Source organism: Chiloscyllium plagiosum, chromosome 19 (genome assembly GCF_004010195.1).
Source record: "Chiloscyllium plagiosum isolate BGI_BamShark_2017 chromosome 19, ASM401019v2, whole genome shotgun sequence".
Taxonomy (NCBI): domain Eukaryota; kingdom Metazoa; phylum Chordata; class Chondrichthyes; order Orectolobiformes; family Hemiscylliidae; genus Chiloscyllium; species Chiloscyllium plagiosum.
Genome location: NC_057728.1, coordinates 30,554,338 through 30,576,183, shown reverse-complemented (window position 1 = coordinate 30,576,183; position 21,846 = coordinate 30,554,338). Strand labels below are relative to the sequence as shown.

Below are 21,846 nucleotides of genomic sequence, written 5' to 3'. Positions count from 1 at the left end.
TGGAGTTTAATTCAGATAAATGCGAGGTGCTGCATTTTGGGAAAGCAAATCTTAGCAGGACTTATACACTTAATGGTAAGGTCCTAGGGAGTGTTGCTAAACAAAGAGACCTTGGAGTGCAGGTTCATAGCTCCTTGAAAGTAGAGTTGCAAGTAGATAGGGTAGTGAAGAAGGCGTTTGGTATGCTTTCCTTTCTTGGTCAGAGTATTGAGTACAGGAGTTGGGAGGTCATGTTGCAGCCGTACAGGACATTGGTTAGGCCACTGTTGGAATATTGCATGCAATTCTGGTCTCCTTCTAGCGGAAAGATGTTGTGAAGCTTGAAGGTTTCAGGAAAGAGTTACAAGGATGTTGCCAGGGTTGGAGGATTTGAGCTATAGGGACGGGATTGTTTTCCCTGGAGCATTGGAAGTTGAGGGGTGACCTTATAGAGGTTTATGAAATCATGAGGGCCATGGATAGGATAAATAGACAAAGTCTTTTCCCTGGGGTGGGGGAATCCAGAACTAGAGGGCATAGGTTTAGGGTGAGAGAGGAAAGATATAAAAGAGACGTAATGGGCAACTTTTTCACACAGAGGGTGGTACGTGTCTGGAATGAGCTGCCAGAGGAAGTGGTGGAGGCTGGTACAATTGCAACATTTAAAAGGCATTTGGATGGGTATATGAATAGAAAGGGTGCTGGCAGGCAGGACTAGATTGGGTTGGGATATCTGGTCAGCATGGATGGGTTGGACCGAAGGGTCTGTTTCCATGCTGTACATCTCTATGAATCTAATACACAAAATATAAATCATTCAAGCATTTGCCACCCCAATCCCATCTTAAAGTATAATATGCTCACCCACCACTTCAATTCTTTTTGACCTCAGCAGCTCCCTGTTTCCCCAGTTTAACGGTAAACTCTTCCTGAGCTTTGACTTCTCACCTCTGCAAATCGCCCACGCTCTTACTCTTGCCAATTCTTACCTCTCCACTACACGGCCTCTTCTTCCATTCACTCCCTACAACCCCACCCACCAGTTCACTCTGCTCTCAGGTCTGCTACTGATGGTCCTAATCTCTGGAATTTATACTTTAGAGCACTCCTTCACATCTTGTTGCCTCCGACTCAACTTTAAAAGCCACTTTAAAATTATGCTTCCAATTTTCTTCCTTTAAATCCTCAATTGCTGCACAGTGGTCAGTCTCCATGAAGCACTTTGGGAACTGTTCTACAATAATCATTTTATAAAATGGTGTTTTATTGTTCTATATTGAAGCCATTGGAAATTTTGGCCTGAGATGCTCAACTATTTACCGTATTTGACACACTTGAACAAATGGATAATATTTCCTTCCCTCTACTTCTAACTAATTGAATATCTTTAAATCACCTTTGCTCCTTCCAGTCAGCTGCAGACTGATAACTATATATTGTCTATTCCATTGTCTGGCCTCCTAACATGCATCTGTAATTCAACAGTTGAGAAAGGATTAGCACCAGTGCCTACTGTGCCAAATGTGCTTGCTGTACCAAGCAATTCCAACTCAATGAACTGTTACAATGATAATGATTGCAGCAGCTGTAACAAATGCACAATCTTGGCCAAAAATTCAGCTTTTCTAGTTCTTTCCACTCCACCAATGATGGAAAATGTGCTCAATATGCCTAATCTGTCACAGTGCTAACAGAGTGCCACTTACACAACTGTGCCAAGTTTACAAATTGCAGGTTGTTTTTCATTGTTCCACTGGAATTATTTTTATTTAATTCCCTGTAAGCAATAGTCTGCATCACCATTAATTTTCCTCATTGCATTCTTTCAAATGTGGCAACAAACAAAATCATAAGTACAATATTACCGCAACTTTGTAAGTAGAAAAGCAGAAATGAGGAAATAACTCACGAAGTGATCAAAAACAAGCAAACATGTACTTCAAGAAATATAATATTGTGACCCTTGTTTATAAACCAAATTATAAAATTTGCTATAAAGCACAGTCTTATTCATTCAGTAATGTATCATTAGAAGCTCAGAATTAGAGAATGTTTCCTAATTTTTAGTTATCTCATACCTGGATGCAAATTTGATAGAAGGAGAATGTATCTTCTTCGTTTAGCTCTCAGGATCCGAAATGAAACAGACCTGGGACTCTCAAACTAAGCGTTGAAGCATAGGTCTGTGGAATGTACTTAACCATGATCTAGGCCAATTAATTGTGGCACTCAGAATCACAGGAAATAGCAATATTTTGATAATGCAGTTCTTGAAGCTATTTTGCTGGAGTGGTTATGGCTTATTGTAGATGCAGAATAGAGGGGTTGAACAAATTTAATTGACCTAATATTGACATGACATCTCTCAACAGATCTACTCATTGTTAATGAAAGCAAAATACTGTTGGAAATCTAACACAAACACAGAAAATGCTGAAGAAACTCAGCAGGCCTGGCAGCGTTTGTGGACACAGAAATAGTGTTCACATTTTGAGCCCACTATGACATTTTCGGTTTAAATCAGTAACAGAAGACTGTCCATAATATTTTGTAGCATTTGTGACGGCTAAAATTGGGAAAAACAACTTTTCCATTCTCCAGCATAATGTCCCTTATCTTATGAATTCATGGAAACCACAAAACAGGTAATTATTCAGTCTTTAATACAAGTTCTTCAATTTGAAAGTGAAGAAATAAGGCAGGGAACCAGTACAAATTATTGTTGTGCTATAACCTAATGATTCAAAATTCTGATGTATACACAACATGACAATGGAGGAATTTGGAATATGGGGTGATAAATATGACTCTTTGGGCATAATTATAACGGTGCTTTGAAGGACCAGCTGATGGAACAGCTCTTCCAACAAGGAAACTAGCCCTCTATCTTTATTGAGGATTTGGTCAGCTGCATTGGAATGAGTAAGTCATGACCTGATCCATTTTCTGGTCTGTTGTTTTTAAATTTTACATTTCTCATACTGTTCTGTTTTGTGGCCATTGCTTTACAACTAAGTGACATATGATCATTTCAAAGAGCATTAAATGACAATCATACAGTCTTCAACTGGAGTTACACAGAAGGCGGAAGAATGGAAAGACACTTTTTTTTCCTTGAACGACATTAGTAAATTGGTTCTTTTGTAACATTTATTTTGCAATTTTTATGGTTATATTTATGTATCCATACTTCTAAACAGGTCTGCTCAATGTTAATGAAAGCAAAATTTGGAAATCTAACGCAAACACAGAAAATGCTGGAGAAACTCAACAGGCCTGGCAGCATTTATAGACAGAGGAACAGCATTAACATTTTGAAAACAAAAAAAACTTAAAGCCCAGGAACAGGCCCTTCATCCCTCCAAGCCTGTGCTGATCCAAATCCACTGTCTAAACCTTTTGCCCAATTCCTAAAGATCTGTATTCCTCTGTTCCCCAACTACTCATGCATCTGTCCAGATGCCCTTAAAATAATCTACCGTGCCAGCCTCTACTACCTCTACTAGCAGTGCATTCCAGGCACCTACCACCCTGTGTAAAATATTTTCCGCATGTATCCCCCTTAAACTTTTCACCTCTCACCTTGAAAGCATGACGTCTCATTATTGAATCCCTCACCCTTGAGTCCAGAATGAGATCTTCAGATCAAATGAATAACAGGAGAAGACAGTCCATAACAGGCAGAGAGAGGCCAGACAGATGGAGGGCAGCTGGACATTATGCTCCTAACCCCAATCCTGACCTTCTCATGAAAATACCAGGACTGCTCCTGCAGGGATACTCTGACATAGATAACAGTCAACTGATTAAGTATCACACTTCATCCCACTGCAATTTTTATTTTAACCCTGCAGTCAATTTCATTCAGTACACACCATTTCTAACCATTGGCCATGAAGCCTTCTCTCTCATTTCTCTTGAAGGTTAGGATAGTCAGTATATCTACTACCATCATTGTGAAACACTCAACTCTAGAGAAACTACCTACTCGACCTCTGAGGACCAAAATACCAAAGTAGCACTGATAAAGCTGCCTCCTGCATTCTGCACCAGCTCAGATACTGACACTTTGGTGGGAATGTTAAACTTAGAGAGTGTGGGAGCACAAGTTTGTGAGCACCTTGCTGCAATAGTTCTGTATCTGACTGAGAAAGAAGCACCCAGGCTGCTGACACTAACAGCACTGCCAGAGACCAAGCACAACTCAGCTCCAGGCAGGAGAGTATCCTGTGTTGACAGCAATCAGTAATGTCTTTCAAATGTACAGGGAGGGACAGGAGCAGCAGGCAAGTATGTGGGATGCAATGGCCTTCTTTTCCCTCCCTGTTTTCCCCAAGGTCAGTCAAAGATAAATAGCAAGCAAAAATGGAGGTGATTGGTCTCCTTAAAAATGATATCTGAATGACTCACCTTCTGAAAATGGATCTGTTATCAGTTAACTGGCAAGCTTTATTTAAATTTTAAATCTGGCAGGTTGACTCTGCTTTGTCAAGGCTTTACCCTTAGAAATGAACAAGAGAATGGCTGTCACCCATTTTGTTGAGTTGATACAGGCACAGTGTGTGCACATGTTATTTCTGTCTGCAAAAGACAGGACCGTGTCTATTAAAGGGGTGGCACGGTGGCTCAGTGTTTCCATACTGTAGGGAATCTAATCTAATCTAATCTAGCACATGTAGTACAAGCACCACATTCTTCACACACTCAGGCTTGTTTAGTTTGTGGTAACTGTCAGTCATTATTAAACTAGTGGATGCTCTATGGCAATGCCTCTATCAATCAGAGCCCACTTACCAATAAGTCAGCAGTCTTTTCTCATACCTTTTAAAAGTTGTTTTTCTTTTACATTGGTATTCATGTGAATTGTCCTGATGTATGTAAGATTTAAAAAGCTTTAACAAAAAGTGTTGTGTTTCTGCAATACTCAAACATAATAATATTGAGCAAATTATGAATCCAGCGCAAACTCTCTCACAGAAAACCAAGATGTAAATATCCACTCGTGCCATTGTTCCTCTCCCTTGTTCGTGAAAAATAGCTGTCTTTGGGAATTGTATGTACTGATAAAGATTTTTCAACTAGTGAGAGCCAAAAGAAACATATTTCTTTTTGTTTTAATTTTTACTTTTGTGTTAGAAATATCTTTTTATTGGACACTGTAATGTTAGAGGTCACGAGAAGCTTTGAAGTTCGTCAAGCTGCAAACACTTACTGCAGTTGTATTCACTTCTAATCACGCTGGTGTCCAGTCCACATGTACAGTGACAAGATGTCACCAATCCTGCCATTGTGTTTGGAAAGTTTACTTCTTACAGTAAACCGTAGTTAACCCACCTCTATTCCACTTTGAACCAAATTTCCGACAGTATCCTCAAATGGCCTTTCTCGTTCTGCTGCAACCTCACACTGACTCTGCTCCTTTTGGACTTTATGTTGTTGTGGACCAGGCCTGACCCCTCAAAACAATTTTAATCAGGTAGCCTAGACTGTAAATTTGCTATTTGTTTTAGATAAGTGTATAGTCGATGTTCCTGGAGTGAAGAGCTGTCCATCTGCCAAGTTTCAAACAAACAATTTATTTACAAAATTATGGAATGAAACATAAAGAACAGAAAATAGAATACCGAATAATTTATCCTATCCGACAGACTATCCTGACTTAATGATGCTGTTTCGAAAACACATCGCTTAGCACAAAGAGTAAAAATGAAACAAACTAGGGCTTACAGGCTTGAAGTTAGAGAGAGGGAGAGGGAGAGAGAGTACCTGGCTGAACTTGCCCCAGCAGCCTTTCTTCACACAAACTGCTGCTGAACAATCAAAAACTCTTATTCGTTAAGAAGGCTCACTACACAGCTGGCTGGTCACTCCCCTTTGATTATACCATTTTTTTAAGACATGAAAGCCTTAGGGCAGAGGTATTATCTGTTAGGTCTAAACATAAAGGGCCCCAATAAACCTTCCAAACCCAGCCTAGTTGGAGCCTGGCCAATTGCCCCCTCAAGAAACTCAAGGGCATAGTAACCTTGTAAAAAGACCAGCATTGGGACACTGTCATTTAGGATTCGACCAGCTTGGTCAATTCTGTTGTCATTGAATTGCCCCACCCATAATACATTTTGTGCTCTTTCTACCCCTCAGCACTTTCTGTAAGTGTTATTCAACATGGAGGAGTATTAATTCATCAGCCAAGGGTGCGTGAAGGACAGTCCATAATAAGCAGCAGGATGTTTCCTTGACAATGTTTGACCTGATGCTATGGAACTCCACAGTTTCCAGAGCCAATATTAAAGAGTCCTAGGGCAACTCCCTCCTGACTGTATGTAGTCAGTTCTGCTAGAAGCAGTAATTCTGTTTTCATGCAATCTCATGTTATAAGAAAATCACGCAATAGCAGCGCCATTTAAACTAATGGTGTCAGAATTGTGTTAGAACCACTACATACTTTGAAAGTTCATGCTGTGGAAATAGTGTCCCCAATTTGTCAATCGCATAACAGCAAATTCATGTTAACAAAAGCGCATTATAGCAGAACGACCTGTACCTCAGAGCTACCACTCCTTGGAGGGATGGTGATGATGTTGCTTGGACATTGTTTGTAAGCTATGATTCTGTGTGTATGACTGTGTCAGACTGTTGCTTTTCTCGTCCGTGAGACAGCTCTCCCAAATTTGACACTGGCAGATGTTGGAAAGGAGGACTTTGTAGTATTGGAAGCTATCCTTTCTGGTGCCCTAGTATTAGCTAGGTGGCCCATCCAGTTTCATAACTGTTAGAAAGAGGACAAATAATACAACTGAGTGGCTTGTTTGGACATTTCAGAAGCAGTTAAGAGTCAGCCATTGTGGGTCTACAGTTAGTGAACCAGATGGACAATGATTTTATGGTCATCATTAAACTTGTAATTCCAAGTTTTTATTGGATTCAAATTCCACAGTCTGCCATGAAAATTACCTGGGTCTCTGGATTATTAGTCCAACAACCAGTAGACAAAATACAATACACAATACTAGGCTATTGCCTCGAGAAAGTGAGGACTGCAGATGCTGGCAATCAGAGTCGAGAATGTGGTGCTGGAAAAGCACAGCATGTCAGGCATTATCAGAGGAGCAAGAGAATTGACGTTTCGGGAATAAGCCTCATTCCTGACGAAGGGCTTATGCCTGAAACATCCATTCTCCTGCTCCTCAGATGCTGCCTGACCTGCTATGCTTTTCCAGCACCACACTCTCAATCTTAGGCTATCGCCTCCCCAACATTGGAACAGCCAAAGGGTTAAAATATGATGCATGCTTTCTGAAGCTTCTCTTATTCCCCATCTTTTTTTTTGAATGTTTGTGATCCCCATTTTGAATGACTAGGTGTTTATCATTTTGCAGAAGACGTTACCAGAATTTCTGTGCTGAAGCGATATGACAAAACATTCAGTCATGGAATAACAGTGCCCCACAAGTGCACTACTGAGGCGACAGGGTGTGGTCCTCATAAGGCATTTTGATTTGTTTCTACTTTGTGCTAAGTCTTGTCAGCTTACCTGCTACAATTATAAAACTGTATTAGAGAAACAGCAATAATCCACATATCACCGTTACCGTGACACATTATAGCCAAAGGAGCTCAAATCTTTGGCTACTTCGTAATCCTATAAAGTGTTCAAATGACAACACCATGTACTATGTAATTTTAACTGCTGTCAAGCTGAAATAATTAGGTCTTTCTTTAACTTACTTAATCCTTCCAAACAATTCAAAATCCTATTACTAAATTAATTATAAATCCTGATCCAGCACACTACTTGTCCCAGAAAGCTTGATTGTGGAAAGAAGGAAATCCAATGTTTATTCTATGATCCTGTTGCTTTCTTGAATGCAAGGTAATGCAGATTTCTTTATTTTTGTGTGGAAACTGAACATGAGTAGAAATGTGCCTAATTATCTATCTATTCTGCACATTTAACAATTTCAAGTCAAGCCATCAATAAAATGCAATGTTGAACATTGTTTGAGATTTGGCATACTTCTGCTTTTGTTCTGTGGCGTATGTCTGACTGTGAAAATTATAAGATGACATTCATTTGAATTCCTTTTCTTTGCAAAGTATTTAATTGCTTTAACGAAAATGAATAAATGGCTTTTCATTAAAATACAAAAATGCACAATCAAAATTGTAATTAAAGAGTTAATACTCATATCACTTCTCAGTGGTAACCTCTCTTCCTTAAAATGATGTTTGGTGTTGTGATGTTGTTATAAGCATCTCCTGGTTGCTCAAAAGTCTCACCCTGGCATACTAGTCTCTGGTGCATTTCCTGGGAACAAAAAGTGGGTGGATAAGCAGGGCTGAATTTTTTAAAATATAACTTATTGAAGTGAGAATCATCAAGGCATTCAGTCTGATCAGCTAAAAGGTGAATATGGGTTCAACTGACAATATTGATGTAGTGCATTGAGAAAATATATTTTGTTTGCTTAGATTATATTGCATGTAAATCAGGCTCATGGCTGGAATATTGGTCTCTAAAATACTGCTGGTGCCAGCATTAAGGAAGTCCTAAGTTCACAAAGTGGCGCATGCAGCACTTCCAGCCACTTCTGGAGTGGCCTCCATGCTGAGAAGGATGATGTCGGCAGAGTTAACCTTGAAGGTTCTGAGAAGTCAGTTACATATCTGCCAGCAATTTGCTCAAAGGATTGAATCATCTACAATGATGAGGTCTTCAAATGTTGGAGGGCTGCTTAGCTGAATGATAATGGAACAACCCTCAGAAAATTGTCATTCGAAGAATAGCTGGAACCTTGAGGAAAAGTATTGAGAATTGTGGCATATCCTAAAATAAAGTAAATTAATTTTCAAGATTCTTGGAATGTACAAGAGAACACTTGTGGAAGAGTAAACAGAAGTACTTAGGTTAAGTAGCTATAAACTGTATTGTTATAGTGTTTGCTTTACATGAGTCAACTAACCCACTCCCACTCCTATTTTCTATGTTACTATGAAACTTATGGTGTAATTCTGACAGTTAATCATGGGGTTATGGATTTCTCTTTAACATTAATGGTATTGAACAGGGTGATAACAAAAACTGGGAATTTGTTTGGGATTTCAAATCCGCAAACTGGTATGTGTGCGTTGGGTTTGCTAGAGTTTAAGCTAATACATTTCATGACAACTTTTACTGTCCTTATGGAGAAGTAGAATGGTTTTGTCAATTGCTAAGGCTTTTTCTGGATAAAGAAGATTTTTCCCTGGATATTTGGCAAAAGTGAAAAATAAAGAGGCTAGTATCTAAAGACAAAAGATAATAGTTTACACAATATGTAGAACGCCTCCACATATTGATAGATTTCTTGAGAGTAAATTTTTCCTTTCTCAGCAGATTTCCTCTTATGGCAGGAATTCTCATATCTAAAACAATTAGCCATCTGACAAGATTCTTATTCAGTTATCCAAACTCTCAGGATTCTGTTAGATATATCAGTGTGATCACATACTGATCAATTATTTACCTCTACCTGACATCTGATATTGAACACATACCATTCACACATAACATTAATATGGGTTTCAAAGCCTGAAACATGTCTGTGTTTGGCTTTCTCCTTCTTAGTAAAATCTAGGCTGCCATGCTGCTTGTAGCACACACTCCCTGGCACTGATAGCAGGTTCATATCTTGTATATGCCTAGGGCTTTTTTAATTAGTTCTGCAGCTGTTTCATAGTTTTGCCATTAAGTGTGCAGAAAATTGTAATTCTGCCTCGTATCTCTTTTCAGATCAACAGCAGCGGGAATTTTTGATAACAGCCATTTTGATTCACCCACTAATTAGTCCAACTTTGCATACTTTTTATTTACTTCTTCTTTGCTGTTTCTTTCATTAGCTGGTTTCCTTACAGCTCTGAAAATTCAAATCTACACGTTTTCAGCTGCATCATTTTGGCACCATTTTTCAATTGATTTCTGTTTAATAGATGCACCAGATTACACACAAAGGCACTTACAGCAGTGGTTGTGTTCTCATGTCTATGGCAAGCCAACCAGTATAACAAGTGTGCAATTGCTTTTTCTCCAAACAGTGCTGGTGAGCAAATCTGAGCACAACACTTAAGGGCAGGTTGTCGGTGTCATTGTTGAGTCATAGCATGGCAATTTCAACTATGGGTCATTTAGCATTCTGTTCACTTTGACTTTTTAGTTACATATTTTCTTTTGATAATTTGACATGTTAACCTATGCATTCCTAAATAATTTGATCATGCTGGAATTTCCAACTGCAGTATTGCCATCCTCACTCTATCCTTAGATGTCAAATTTATTCGGATATTTAAATGAACTGCAAGATCTGGTATACTCTAAACCACCAATTTTCATTCAAAAACTTTGCTGCAAAAGTAATATGATTATAATAAAAATGTTCACTAATATAATGCAGGACATAAATACCCGACTTCACTAATGAAAATGAGTGCTTATGGACAAAGGTAGAGCACTAGAGAGAAATTTTCTTTTTAACCGGCAATCACTCCATTGCAAACATGCCTCCAAGTAGCCACATTACTAAAAATCTCAATGCAAAACCCATTATGTGCTTCATGTAGTTTTCTGGGTTAAACTACAGCTTACAGTTATTGAAGCTAATTTTTCCCTTATACTGTGCTTTGTTCAAGAAAATCATCACTTAACAGGAAAAATTGGTGACAGATGATGGACCCATAATGCTCAGATGAGAAAAAGATATTGGAGAACCAATGGTTATGTCAGAGAGGGCCAGACCTGGAGGAGAGCAAATGTCTGCAAAATCATGAAGCGGTTTTACTTATTTGCATATTCTGCATTACCTGTCAGGAAACTCATACCATTTTTTTCCATTGAAAACATGACAATTCTGCTCCTCAGCAATTAATTCTATGTTTGCTTATTGAATGTGCCTAGGGATATAAAATAGAACAGAAGAAGCAGAAGAGGCAGGTTTTTTTTTGCTTCCAGTCCTGTCAACATTGTATCACACATGTCATTAATTACTTCCTGCTCCATCCAAGGATTATTAAAGAGCAAGCCAGAGGGCACTGTGCACAGTGTATTATGGTCAGGAGTAGCTATGGATGGAATATGAGGAACAAGGTATTGTTGTCCAGAAGATCAGAATTCATTGCCTCTTGCCTAAAGAGCCTCAGGAACCAGATTTCTTGGGCCTGATATTTAGACAGACATAGTGCAACAGATGGCTGATCGATCAGCAACCCACATAGGCAGCACCCTGATGGATGGCTTTATGGTCACTGCAGTCATCATGCAGCATGTGGCAGATGCCATGGAGGCCTGGGGCACCAATTTAGAAAGAACTGTCTCTTTTCCAGCCTCGAACCAGCTAGGCCTGAAGAACGCAAGTGTAAAAATGTAAATCACTTCGGGCCATCCTGTGGTTGTGAAAGACACTTTAAAAATACTTATGTTTTACTTTTGTGCACAGGGATCCCAGTGATTCTATTGATGCCATTATAATTGGTTCTTCACAACAATGACCACACAGAACCAGTGACAGCACAAGGGATATGAGTGGCTCGCTTCCGGGTTTGGTGCTGTATCTTAGAAAAACAGTACATGTGCGCCGTCTTACCAGCTCATAAAGATTCCTCCATATGTGGCAGAAGGAAAGCATTGCTAGAGTGTCATACAGCAGGCATGAAAGTTGTGATTTACAGAAAGTCAATTTGATGCCTTACCTACTGTGCTCCAAGAGTCTTTTATTAGAGTACTGAAGCCCTTTGTCACTATCGAGCACCTATGAAAATAATAAGTTAGAACTAAAAGTTTAGACTTCTCATGCTGATGCCAATGGAAAGCACAGTGTTAACATTGTCTTGGATGTTTAATTTAAGTTTGGTCACACTCTAGTTATTCTGTGTGCCAACATTGTTCTTCACAGAATTTAGAAGATGTTTTTATCAGATGTTCAAAATGTATGAATTGATCAAATGGAAAAAATCTATGTGATGTGAATACTTCTGAGGGGAATGGGATAGAGATATACAGAACTGTTAAATCACAGGAACGTGAGCAAATTTGTTTTATAATATTAAAGCAATGTCCAGCAGCTTGCAAATTTACGTTGTCTTCAGACTGTTATTGTTTCTCTGGCTGGTTCCCCTGATGCCCTTGGATGCTTCCTTTCCTGTGTTTACATGGCAAGTACTCTTTGGAAGAATTGTGCAGCAGGCAATGCACAACAACAGGAAAAGTTGGTGACAGATGATGGACTCATTATGCTCCGATGAGAAAAAAATATTGGAGAACCAATGGTGATGTCAGAGAGAGCCTTGAGTCCCTTACACTGCATTTGGCACACCCTCAGACTGATTATTCAGGTATGTAATGCATATTTTGAACATTCCAGTAGTATGCTTTATGGTGACTCAACCTTGTTATTGTGAAACTCAGCTGGAGAAGTCTTCAGGTACCAATAACCATTGCTGCAGAGAGTATCCTTAATCTCCCGTCAATCAATTGCTTGTCTTTCAATAAGAACTGCTGATGCATTCAAATGAATGCATTATGATAGCAACTCTTGGGAAAGTGAGCATTCAGTTGCCTGATATTATGCTGCCAGTCACCAACAAGTGGGTGTTGAGAGAGCAAAGTCTTTGCCTTAATATGTACAATCGCATAGACCATACATTTGACCATACACCTGCAATCTATTATTCCTTCCAACTTGGGAAACCCTACCATTCTTTAAAATGAACCCAAAATAAGCAGAGTTAGTGGAAAGTATGTGCCAGACTCTTTAAATCCATTTCCAGATTTTCTGTGGTGCCTTGCTGTATTGGGCAACCATTTTATGCATATATGATTGTGATTAATTGTATCTAAAGCAGTATTGATGGAAGTTTGGACATATGATATCAACAAGTCATTACCAGTTCATAAATCACGCTGTCTGCTAAATTGGATGTAGATGTAACATAATGTAAATCATAGTACAGGGTCAGAACCTGTTATATCCAGTTCTACTCATTTCCAAGCAATTTTGCTGGACTCCCACTGGAGCAAAAGTGGAAGTCTGCCAGAAATTCATCCCATAGGTATGGGATTTACTATCTGTGGGATATTTTAATAAATCTTGCCAGATTTCACACAAAGAGCAGTAATTATAGAATTAAAGCTATTAAAGATCAACCCAACGAGAAACACGGTTGAGTTTCCTGCAATCCGTAGCTACACAATGAATGTGCCCCGAGTGCAAAATGGGAAAGCAGCAAATTTTATATAGGGTATCCGCCCATTTAATGTTACATTTTGAATTACAGAACTTCTCTAAGAACCAGAGTCTTTGCCCTAAGTAGAAGCATGCTTACTACTCTCAGAAAAGTGAGATGAGAGATGCTGCTCTTAAATTTCCTTTATCACTTTCCTTTTGTTGACCTGAAGGGTTGGCGGATGGGGGTGTGTGTATAGCCATTAGTTGTCAGCTTTATGACTGGATACCCCAGAACAAAAGTGAAGCCTACCAACAAGATAAAGACAGTGAGAAAAACAAGTAGGTTTTTGTTTGTTGCCAGGACACTTTAGTGTTCACCATCAGGTCTTTTAGTCTTCACTGCTAGAAGGCCAGATGTCAGCTGACAGTTCCACAGCATAAGGCATTCATCGTCTTGTGTTTCTGTTACTGCTCCCATTTTTATTTTGCAAGATTTGTGCCATGAGGTGCACAACAGGTTTTTGGTGAGTAACATCTGCTTGATATCAATGCTAGTGACACCTACAATCACTTTGCTGATTGAAACAAAAGCAAAATATTTTAAAATCTCAAATACAATCAGAAAACACGAGAAATACTCAGCAGATTGGACAGCATCTGTAAAGAGATTCAGTTAACACCTTCAGTTCTGCTTAGTATTTCCAGTATTTTTGTTTCTTATATCATGTGGCTAACAATTGACAGCAAGCCAATTGATCGTAATGAGAAAAAGTACTGGTCCTGTTGCTGTTTTAGCTCCCTTACCATTTTTGCTGCACTTACACATTTTCATCACCATAATGGGGTATCAAAGCCATGGATGTGGTTAAACCTCCTTCACCATTGTAGCTTCCTCACCTAAGTACAAGAATGTTATGTTCTTTCTGAGTACCAAGAAGACAGCATTCATAGCTCACCACAGTGAATAATGTTTTAAAATGCCCTGCCTTTGATCCTGGCTGAGCTCTTCCTCCCATTCCTTCACCAACTCGGCTGAGGATCTTACTACACATTCCGATTTTACTAGCTTTCGAAGAGACCAATCTCTAGCATGGCTACTCCGTCTGATACCAAGTATTTATGCAGGTGGCGCTGGACATATTTTCTCCATCCAGCATCTGGAAGCAGTGACTTAGTGGTAATGTAGTGGACTAGTAACCTAGAGCCTCAGGCTATTTTCTGGGGATGAATTCGAATCCCACCATGGCATTTGGTCAAATTTGAAATCTATTATGAATTCTGGAACTAATAATGAATATGGCAGTTGTAATAAAGACACATCTCGTCCATTGATGCCTTTAATAAGTCTAAACTACATGTGCCTAATAGTTGTGTGACACATATGGGTTGCTGGCCATTATTCAGCCCAAGCTAGAAGTTATCCCAGGTTCACTCATGAAGGCACAAAGTGCTTCAGTATCTGAAGAGTTGTGAATGATACTGAATAATGTGCAGTAAAAGTAAACATCACTCTTTCTGAGGCAAGGTTATTGATACAGCGCCTGAAGATGTATTGACTTAGTATATAAGTCTAAGAAACTCCTGAAATAAAATCGTGAATCTGAAAGCATTGGCAACAACCACGACTATCTTCGTTTATGCAAGTTATGAGTCGGATCATTAGAAAGGTTTTTCCTTGTCTCCCACTCATTTTAAATTTGCTGGAGTCAATTATGTCCCATTTAGATAAATGCTGCTTTGCTGTCAAGAGCAGTTACTTTCATTTTATCTATTCTCTGGAATTCAGCTCTATTGTCAATGTTTGGAGCATTGTTGCAATGAGATCTCAAGCCAAATGCTGTTTGAAATCAAACTGAGCATAAGTGAGCAGGTTATGGCTTATGAAACTAGGGAAATAAAGATTGTTCAAAGCACTTTAGCTGCTAAAGTACTGGTTCTTGTAGAACTAGTAGCTATGGGATTCCATTTATTCAATATTTTAAGAGACCTTCTGTGGAAGGGGCATACAGAAAACAGTGTACTCATTGAATATTATGTAGATAATCATTCATTTTGGGATAATATACACTCTACAATAAACACTTTTTTTGTCCATCATGTTCAGTTTATGGATTATGGTGTGCAAATAAATTTTGCCATTTGTACATTCTGAAAAAGAAAATAATCATTGTATTTCCCTTCTATGGTATTCCTCCAGCTAGATAATTTGGTCAGAAATTCTATGGGTGTTCTTCTCATGTCTCACCATTATTCCAGTTGAGACCAATTCTACTTTAAAACAACAGAAATTCTCATTTCAACAATCCTCCTGTGAATATTTACTGTTCTCCAACACCAATTGCAGTAGGAAATCAGCTAAGAGTTTTAGGTCTTCGGTATCTGATGGTGACAGTAGGAAACAATCTATAATGAGCTAGTGGGGTGTGCATGTAGAGAGAAGTTATACAGGACATTGATTAGGCCTCTTCTGGAATACTGTATCCAGTTCTGGTTGCCCTGATGTAGGAAGGATATTATTAATTTGGAGAGGGGTCAGAAAAGATTTTCTAGGATATTGCTGGGAATGGAAGGTTTGAGCTATAAAGATAGGCTGGATCGGCTGGGACTTTTCTCACTGGAGCATAGGAGATTGAGACGTGACCCATAGAGGTTTATAAAATCCCATAGGGGTGTAGATAAGGTGAATGGCAGGGGTCTTTTCCCTAGGGTGGGGGATTTCAAGATTTGAGGCATATTTTTGAGGTTAGAGGAGAAAGATTTAAAAAGGACATGGAGCTAACACTTTTACACAGAGTGGTTCATGTGTGGAATGAACTTCCAGAGGAAGTGGTGTAAACAGATACAGTTACAATGTCTAAAAGACATGTGGATACATACATTAATAAGAAATCTTTGGAAGGATATGGCCCAAGTGCAGACAGGTCAGATTAGTTTAGTTTGGGATTATGATCGACATGGACTGGTTGGACTGAATGGTCTGTTTCCGTGCTGTTTGACTCTATGACTCTCCAGAGTCGAAAAGTGTGGCGCTGGAAAAAGTACAGCAAATCAGGCATCTGAGGAGCAGGAGAGTCAATGTGTCGAGCATAAGTCCTGCATCACGATGGTTTATGCTCGAAATGTTGATCTCCTGCTCCTCAGATGCTGCCAGACCTGCTGTGCTTTTTCCAGTACCACACTTTTTGACCCTGATTCTCCAGCATCTGCAGTCCTCACTTTCTCCTATGACTCTCAATATTCCCAACCCCATTGAAGTCTGTACCATTTAAGTGCAAACAAAGGACATAAGGTCGTTTTTTTCACTTCCTTCTATAAAATGTAATAGAACCTCCAATTATTTATGAATTGAAACCATATGTTTCAGAATAAATCAGCTACTTGTCTCCCATAAAAAATAATTCAGTAGGATGGTCCTGTCATTATGGAAAATAAACATTTTTATTTGACCATACTTTGCTTACCAACTCTTTTTAATCTACACAGTGAACCACCAGAATTACTCAGTCTGCTGCCTGTCCTTTTTGCAAATTAATTGTACTGCTCTTCAGACTTTTGGAGTTATGCCATAAGTGACTTTTTCATTAAAAAAAACAAACTTTTTGATTAAGATTTATGAACTTTAATATGCATTTGACTTTTCTGTCCTGTTATTTTGATTTTTTTTGATATTGGCTTAGATATTCAGTAATTATAGCATACTTAAAAAAATCTCATTTGGTGGGATGCCAGTATATTCACCAATGTGGGTTTGCTATCTTAATGTAGTATTAAAATGATTTAAAAAGTGCAATAAAAATATTGTATTCAATAAAAAATATTTAGAATTAAGAATCTACTGAGGACCACAAAACCATTGTCAGGGAAAAACCCAAGTGTCCTTCAGGGAAGTAAATCTGCATCCTTATCTGTTCTGGCCTATATGTGATTCCAGAACCACAACAGTGTGATTAGCTCTCAAATGCCCTTTGAAATGGCCGAGCATGCCACTCAGTTGTATCAGTCGCTCCAAAGTCTCAACAACGAAATGAAATCAGATAGACCACCTGGCATCGATCCAGACTCTGGAAAAGACAATGGTATAAAGAGCCCTATTGACCCTGCAAAGTCATCTTGATCAATTTCTGGGGGCTAGTGCCAAAATTGGGAGAGCCTGACATTGTCGGCAAGGTATGATTTCATGAGAATGACTATATCCCAGACACAACTGTCACCATCCCTGGATATGTCCTGTCCATTGTCAGGACAAATCCAGCAAAAGTGGTGGCACAATCAGGAGGGAGTTGGCCTGAGAATCCTCAACATTGACTCAGACCCCATGAAATCTCATGACTTCAGTTTAAACTTGGGCAAAGAAACCACCTGCTGACTACCAAATACCGTCCTCTCTCAGCTGATGAATCAGTATTCCTCCATATTGATCACAAGGACACAAAATGCACTCTGATTGGGGGATTCAGTGTCTACCACCAGGAGTGACTCAGCAGCAGTACCACTATTCGAGTTGGTCAGGTCCTAAAGGACATAGCTATTAGACTTTGTCTGTGGCAAATGGTAAGAAAATCAACAAGGAGGGAAAAACACACTTGACCTCTTCCTTACCAATCTGCCAGCTGAAGATGCATCTGTTCATGTAAGACTGACCACCACAAGTCAGTCTGGAGACCAAGACCTGCCTGCATCGTGTTGTGTAGCACTACCACTGTACTAAATGGGACAAATTTTGAACAGATCTAGCAATCAAGACTGGGCATCCTTGATGTGCTGTGGGCTATCAACAGCAGAATTGTACTCCAGCACAATCTGCAACCTCATGGCCTGGTATAACCCCCACTCGACCATTACCATCAAGCCAGGGGATCAACTTTGGCTCAATAGAGAGTGCAGGAGGGCATGTCAGGAACAGCCACCAGGCATACCTCAAAATGAGGTGTCAAATTGGTGGAGCTACCAAACATGATTACTTGCATGCCAAACAACATAAGCAGCAGTTGATAAACAGAGCTAAGCCATCCGACAAACAACAGATCAGATCTAAGTTCTGTTCCAGAATGTGCCGCACCCCAAGCCAAGCTGTTCCAGTATAGTACAACACTGGCATCTACCCAACAATGTGGAAAATTTCCCAGGTATGTTCTGTACTCAAAAAACAGGGCAAATCTAACTGGCCGATTACTGCTCCATCAGTCTACACTCAATCTTTAGTAAAGTAATGGAAGGTTTCTTCAACAGTGCTGTCAAGCAACATCTGCTTAGCAATAACCTGCTCAGGGATACCCAGTTTGGGTTCCACCATGACTGTTCAGCTCCTGACCTTCTTCAGCCTTGGTTCAAACATAGACAAAAGAGCTGAATTTGGGAGGGGAGGTGACATTGATAGTCCTTGATATCAAAGCCTTATTCAACTGGGTATGACGTCAAGGAGCCCTAGCAAAACTGGAATCAATGTGAATCCAGGGCAAACTCTCTGCTGGTTGAAATCATACCTAGCACATAGGAGGATGGGTATGGGTGCTGGCGGTTAGGCATTTCAGTTCCAGGACATCTCTCCAGGAGTAACTCAGGTCCTGGAGTTATCCTAGGTCCAACCATCTTCAGTTGCTTTATCAATGATCTTCCTTCCATCATAAGGTTAGAAATCTGAATGGGCAATCATCACTTAATAGTGTTCAGCACCATTTGTGACTCCTCAGATATTGAAGCAGCCAATGTTCAAATGCAACCAGATATGGACAATATGCAGGCATGGGCTGACAAGTTGTGAGTAATGTTCGTGCCCCAGAAATGCCAAGCAATGACAATTGACAAGAAACCCAGCTAGAATCACCACATAATCACAGTAGCTACAAGAGCAGATCAGAGGCTAGGAATATTGCAGTGAGTAACTCCACACTCACCTCCCTCTCATGACTCCTCAAAGCCTTTCCACCATCTACAAGGCACGAGACAGGAGTGTAATGGAATACCTCTCCCCTCCCCCCACCCCTCCCCACTTGCCTGGATCAGTACAGCTCCAAAACACCCAGAAGCTTGACACCATCCAGGACAAAGCAATCCACTTGATTGGCGACACAACCACAAACATCCACTCACTCCACTACCAACTCTCAGTAGCAGCAGTATGGATTATCTATAAGACACACTGCAGAAATTCACACAAGATCATTAGGCAACACTTTCAAACCCATGACCACTTCCATCTACAAGGACAAGGGCAGCAGATACATGGGAACCTTCGAGTCCCTCCAAGCCACTCACCATCCTGACTTTGAAATATATAATTGTTCCTTCATTGTTATTGATTCAAAGTCCTAAAATTCCTGCCCTAGGAAACTTTGAGTAAACCAACAACACATAAACTGCAGCATTTCAAGAAGGCAGCTCATCACCACCTTCTCAAGGACAATTAGGGACAGGCAACAAAGTCTGGTCAGCTCGCGATGCCAACATCCCACAAATAAATAAAACAAATTCCTTTCACCCAATCTTAACGAATATGTTGGATGTAAATGTTGAAACAAGAATGAAATGAAGACAACCCTCCCAAAATAGAATAATAGTGAAGTTAATTTTTTTTTCAATGACGTTTTAAAGAAATTGACTGTGTTTTTGATTTTTCTGGACATGGAATATTTTAGGTATTTGGGTCCACAGTCCAGCCAGCCAAGCAGTGCATCGTCACAGACTGTTTGTTTATTTTACAAGATGGCCAGTTAAGTAGCTGCCTCTGGGTTCACTACCTGGTGAGGAATGGTCGGTAGATCAGGTAGAGGGAGGCTTGTCAATGTATTGGCAGCTTTCACGGTAGCTGGGCTGTCTGAATAACAGACAAGTTTCTGGTATTGAGACTGAGACTGGCTCTAATGCAATGAAGAGTACATCGGGTTCCAAGAGATTGATTGTGTTAGGGGACTCTCTAGTCCAAGGTACAGACAGACGTTTCTGTGGCCAGCAGCGAAAAATCAGAATGGTGTGTTGCTTCCCTGGTGCCAGGATCAAGGATGTCTCAGAGAGGGTGCAGAATGTTCTCACAGGGGGAGAGGGGCCAGAGGAGGTCATTGTCCACATTGGAACCCACGACGTTGGAAGGGAAAAGGTTGAGATTCTGAAGGGAGTTTACAGAGACTTAGGCAAGAATTTAAAAAGGAGATTCTCAAGAGTGATAGCACTGGGAGTAATCCAGATATTATGAGCTAGTGAGGACAGGAACAGAAGGGTAGAGCAGATGAATGCATGGCTGAGGTGTATGGGAGATGGATTCACATTTTTGGATCATTGGAATCTCTTTTGGGGTAGAAGTGACCTGCACAAGAAGGACAGATTGCACCTAAATTGGAAGGGGAATAATATACTAGCAGGGGGATATGCTTGGGAGGATTTAAACTAGTAAGATGGGGGAGGAGGGTGGGGGTGGTGGGACCAGGGAGATAGTGAGGAAAGAGATCAATCTGAGACTGGTAGAGTTGAAAGAAGAAGCAAGTCAAACAGTCAGGGCAGGTAGGGACAAGGTAGGACTAATAAATTAAACTGCATTTATTTCAAGGAGCAGTAAAATCAACGTTTCGGGCAAAAGCCCGAAACGTCGATTTTACTGCTCCTCGGATGCTGCCTGACCTGCTGTGCTCTTCCAGCACCACTAATCCAGAATCTGGTTTCCAGCATCTGCAGTCATTGTTTTTACCCTGCATTTATTTCAATGCAAGGGGCCAAACAGGGAAGGGAGATGATCTCAGGGCATGGTTAGGAACATGGGACTGGGATATCATAGCAATTACAGAAACATGGCTCAGGGATGGGCAGGACTGGCAGCTTAATGTTCCAGGATACAAATGCTACAGGAAGAATAGAAACTGAGGCAAGAGAGGAAGAGGAGTGGCACTCTTGATAAGGGATAGCATTACTGAGGGAGGATATTCCCGGAAATATATCCAGGGAAGTTATTTGGGTGGAACTGAGCAATAAGAAAGGGATGATCACCTTATTGGGATTGTGTTATAGACCGCCAACTAGTCAGAGGGAAATTGAGAAACCAATTTGCAAAGAGTTCTCAGTTATCTGTAAGAATTAATTGGAAGCACTAGCTTTCAGAGCTCTGCTCCTTCACTAGGTGGTTGTACACAATTGTAAGACATAGAATTTATAGCAAAAGTTTACAGTGTGATGTAACTGAAATTATACATTGAAAAATACCTTGATTGTTTGTTAAGTCTCTCATCTGTTAGAATGACCATGTTAGTTTCACGTCTTTCATACATAAATCGCAAGTTTTTTTTAGAAGTTACGTTCTCAGGTTAACTTTAACAATTGGTGTCAGCCCAGATAATATATTGAAAGTGTTAGCACTGCTGTGGGCTGCGGTCTGTGCCACAATGTTTAGACTGATTCTAATGTAAAAAAATGAATGAACAGAATCTTAGATGGATTCATGCAGTTTTTGAGCAAAGAACATTGGAACTCTGCAAATACAAATTCACCCCATAAACGTGTGGGTGTGTGTGGGTGTGGTGGTGGGGAGATGGTTGTTACTGTGAGAAAGTGTATATACGCGTGTGTGAGTGTAAAGGGGAATAAGTCTGTGAGAGGGTGCATGTGTGAGTGTGGAGGTCTGTGTGTGTAGGAGCGTCTATCTGTGTGTGTGTAGTGCAATGGGGTTACCTGTAGTGTGACATGAACT

General features: G+C 40.0%; 1 protein-coding gene across 10 annotated transcripts in view; it reads left to right on the top strand.

Moving 5' to 3' along the window:
* The window catches only part of kcnq1.2 (potassium voltage-gated channel, KQT-like subfamily, member 1.2), a 590,999-nt gene that overhangs the window by 308,541 nt on the left and 260,612 nt on the right, over positions 1-21,846 (top strand). The window contains exon 18 of one of the 10 annotated variants that reach the window (XR_006314489.1): positions 11,448-11,490. The exons of 8 other annotated variants lie outside the window; for them this stretch is intronic. Coding sequence is in view for 1 of the 2 variants with exons in the window: in XM_043709481.1 (XP_043565416.1) it covers positions 11,448-11,499 (52 nt within the window). In the remaining variant the exon portion in view is untranslated. Of the gene's footprint in view, positions 1-11,447; positions 11,619-21,846 lie in introns of those variants that run through there. One more of the 10 variants, XM_043709481.1, reaches the window with a different exon arrangement.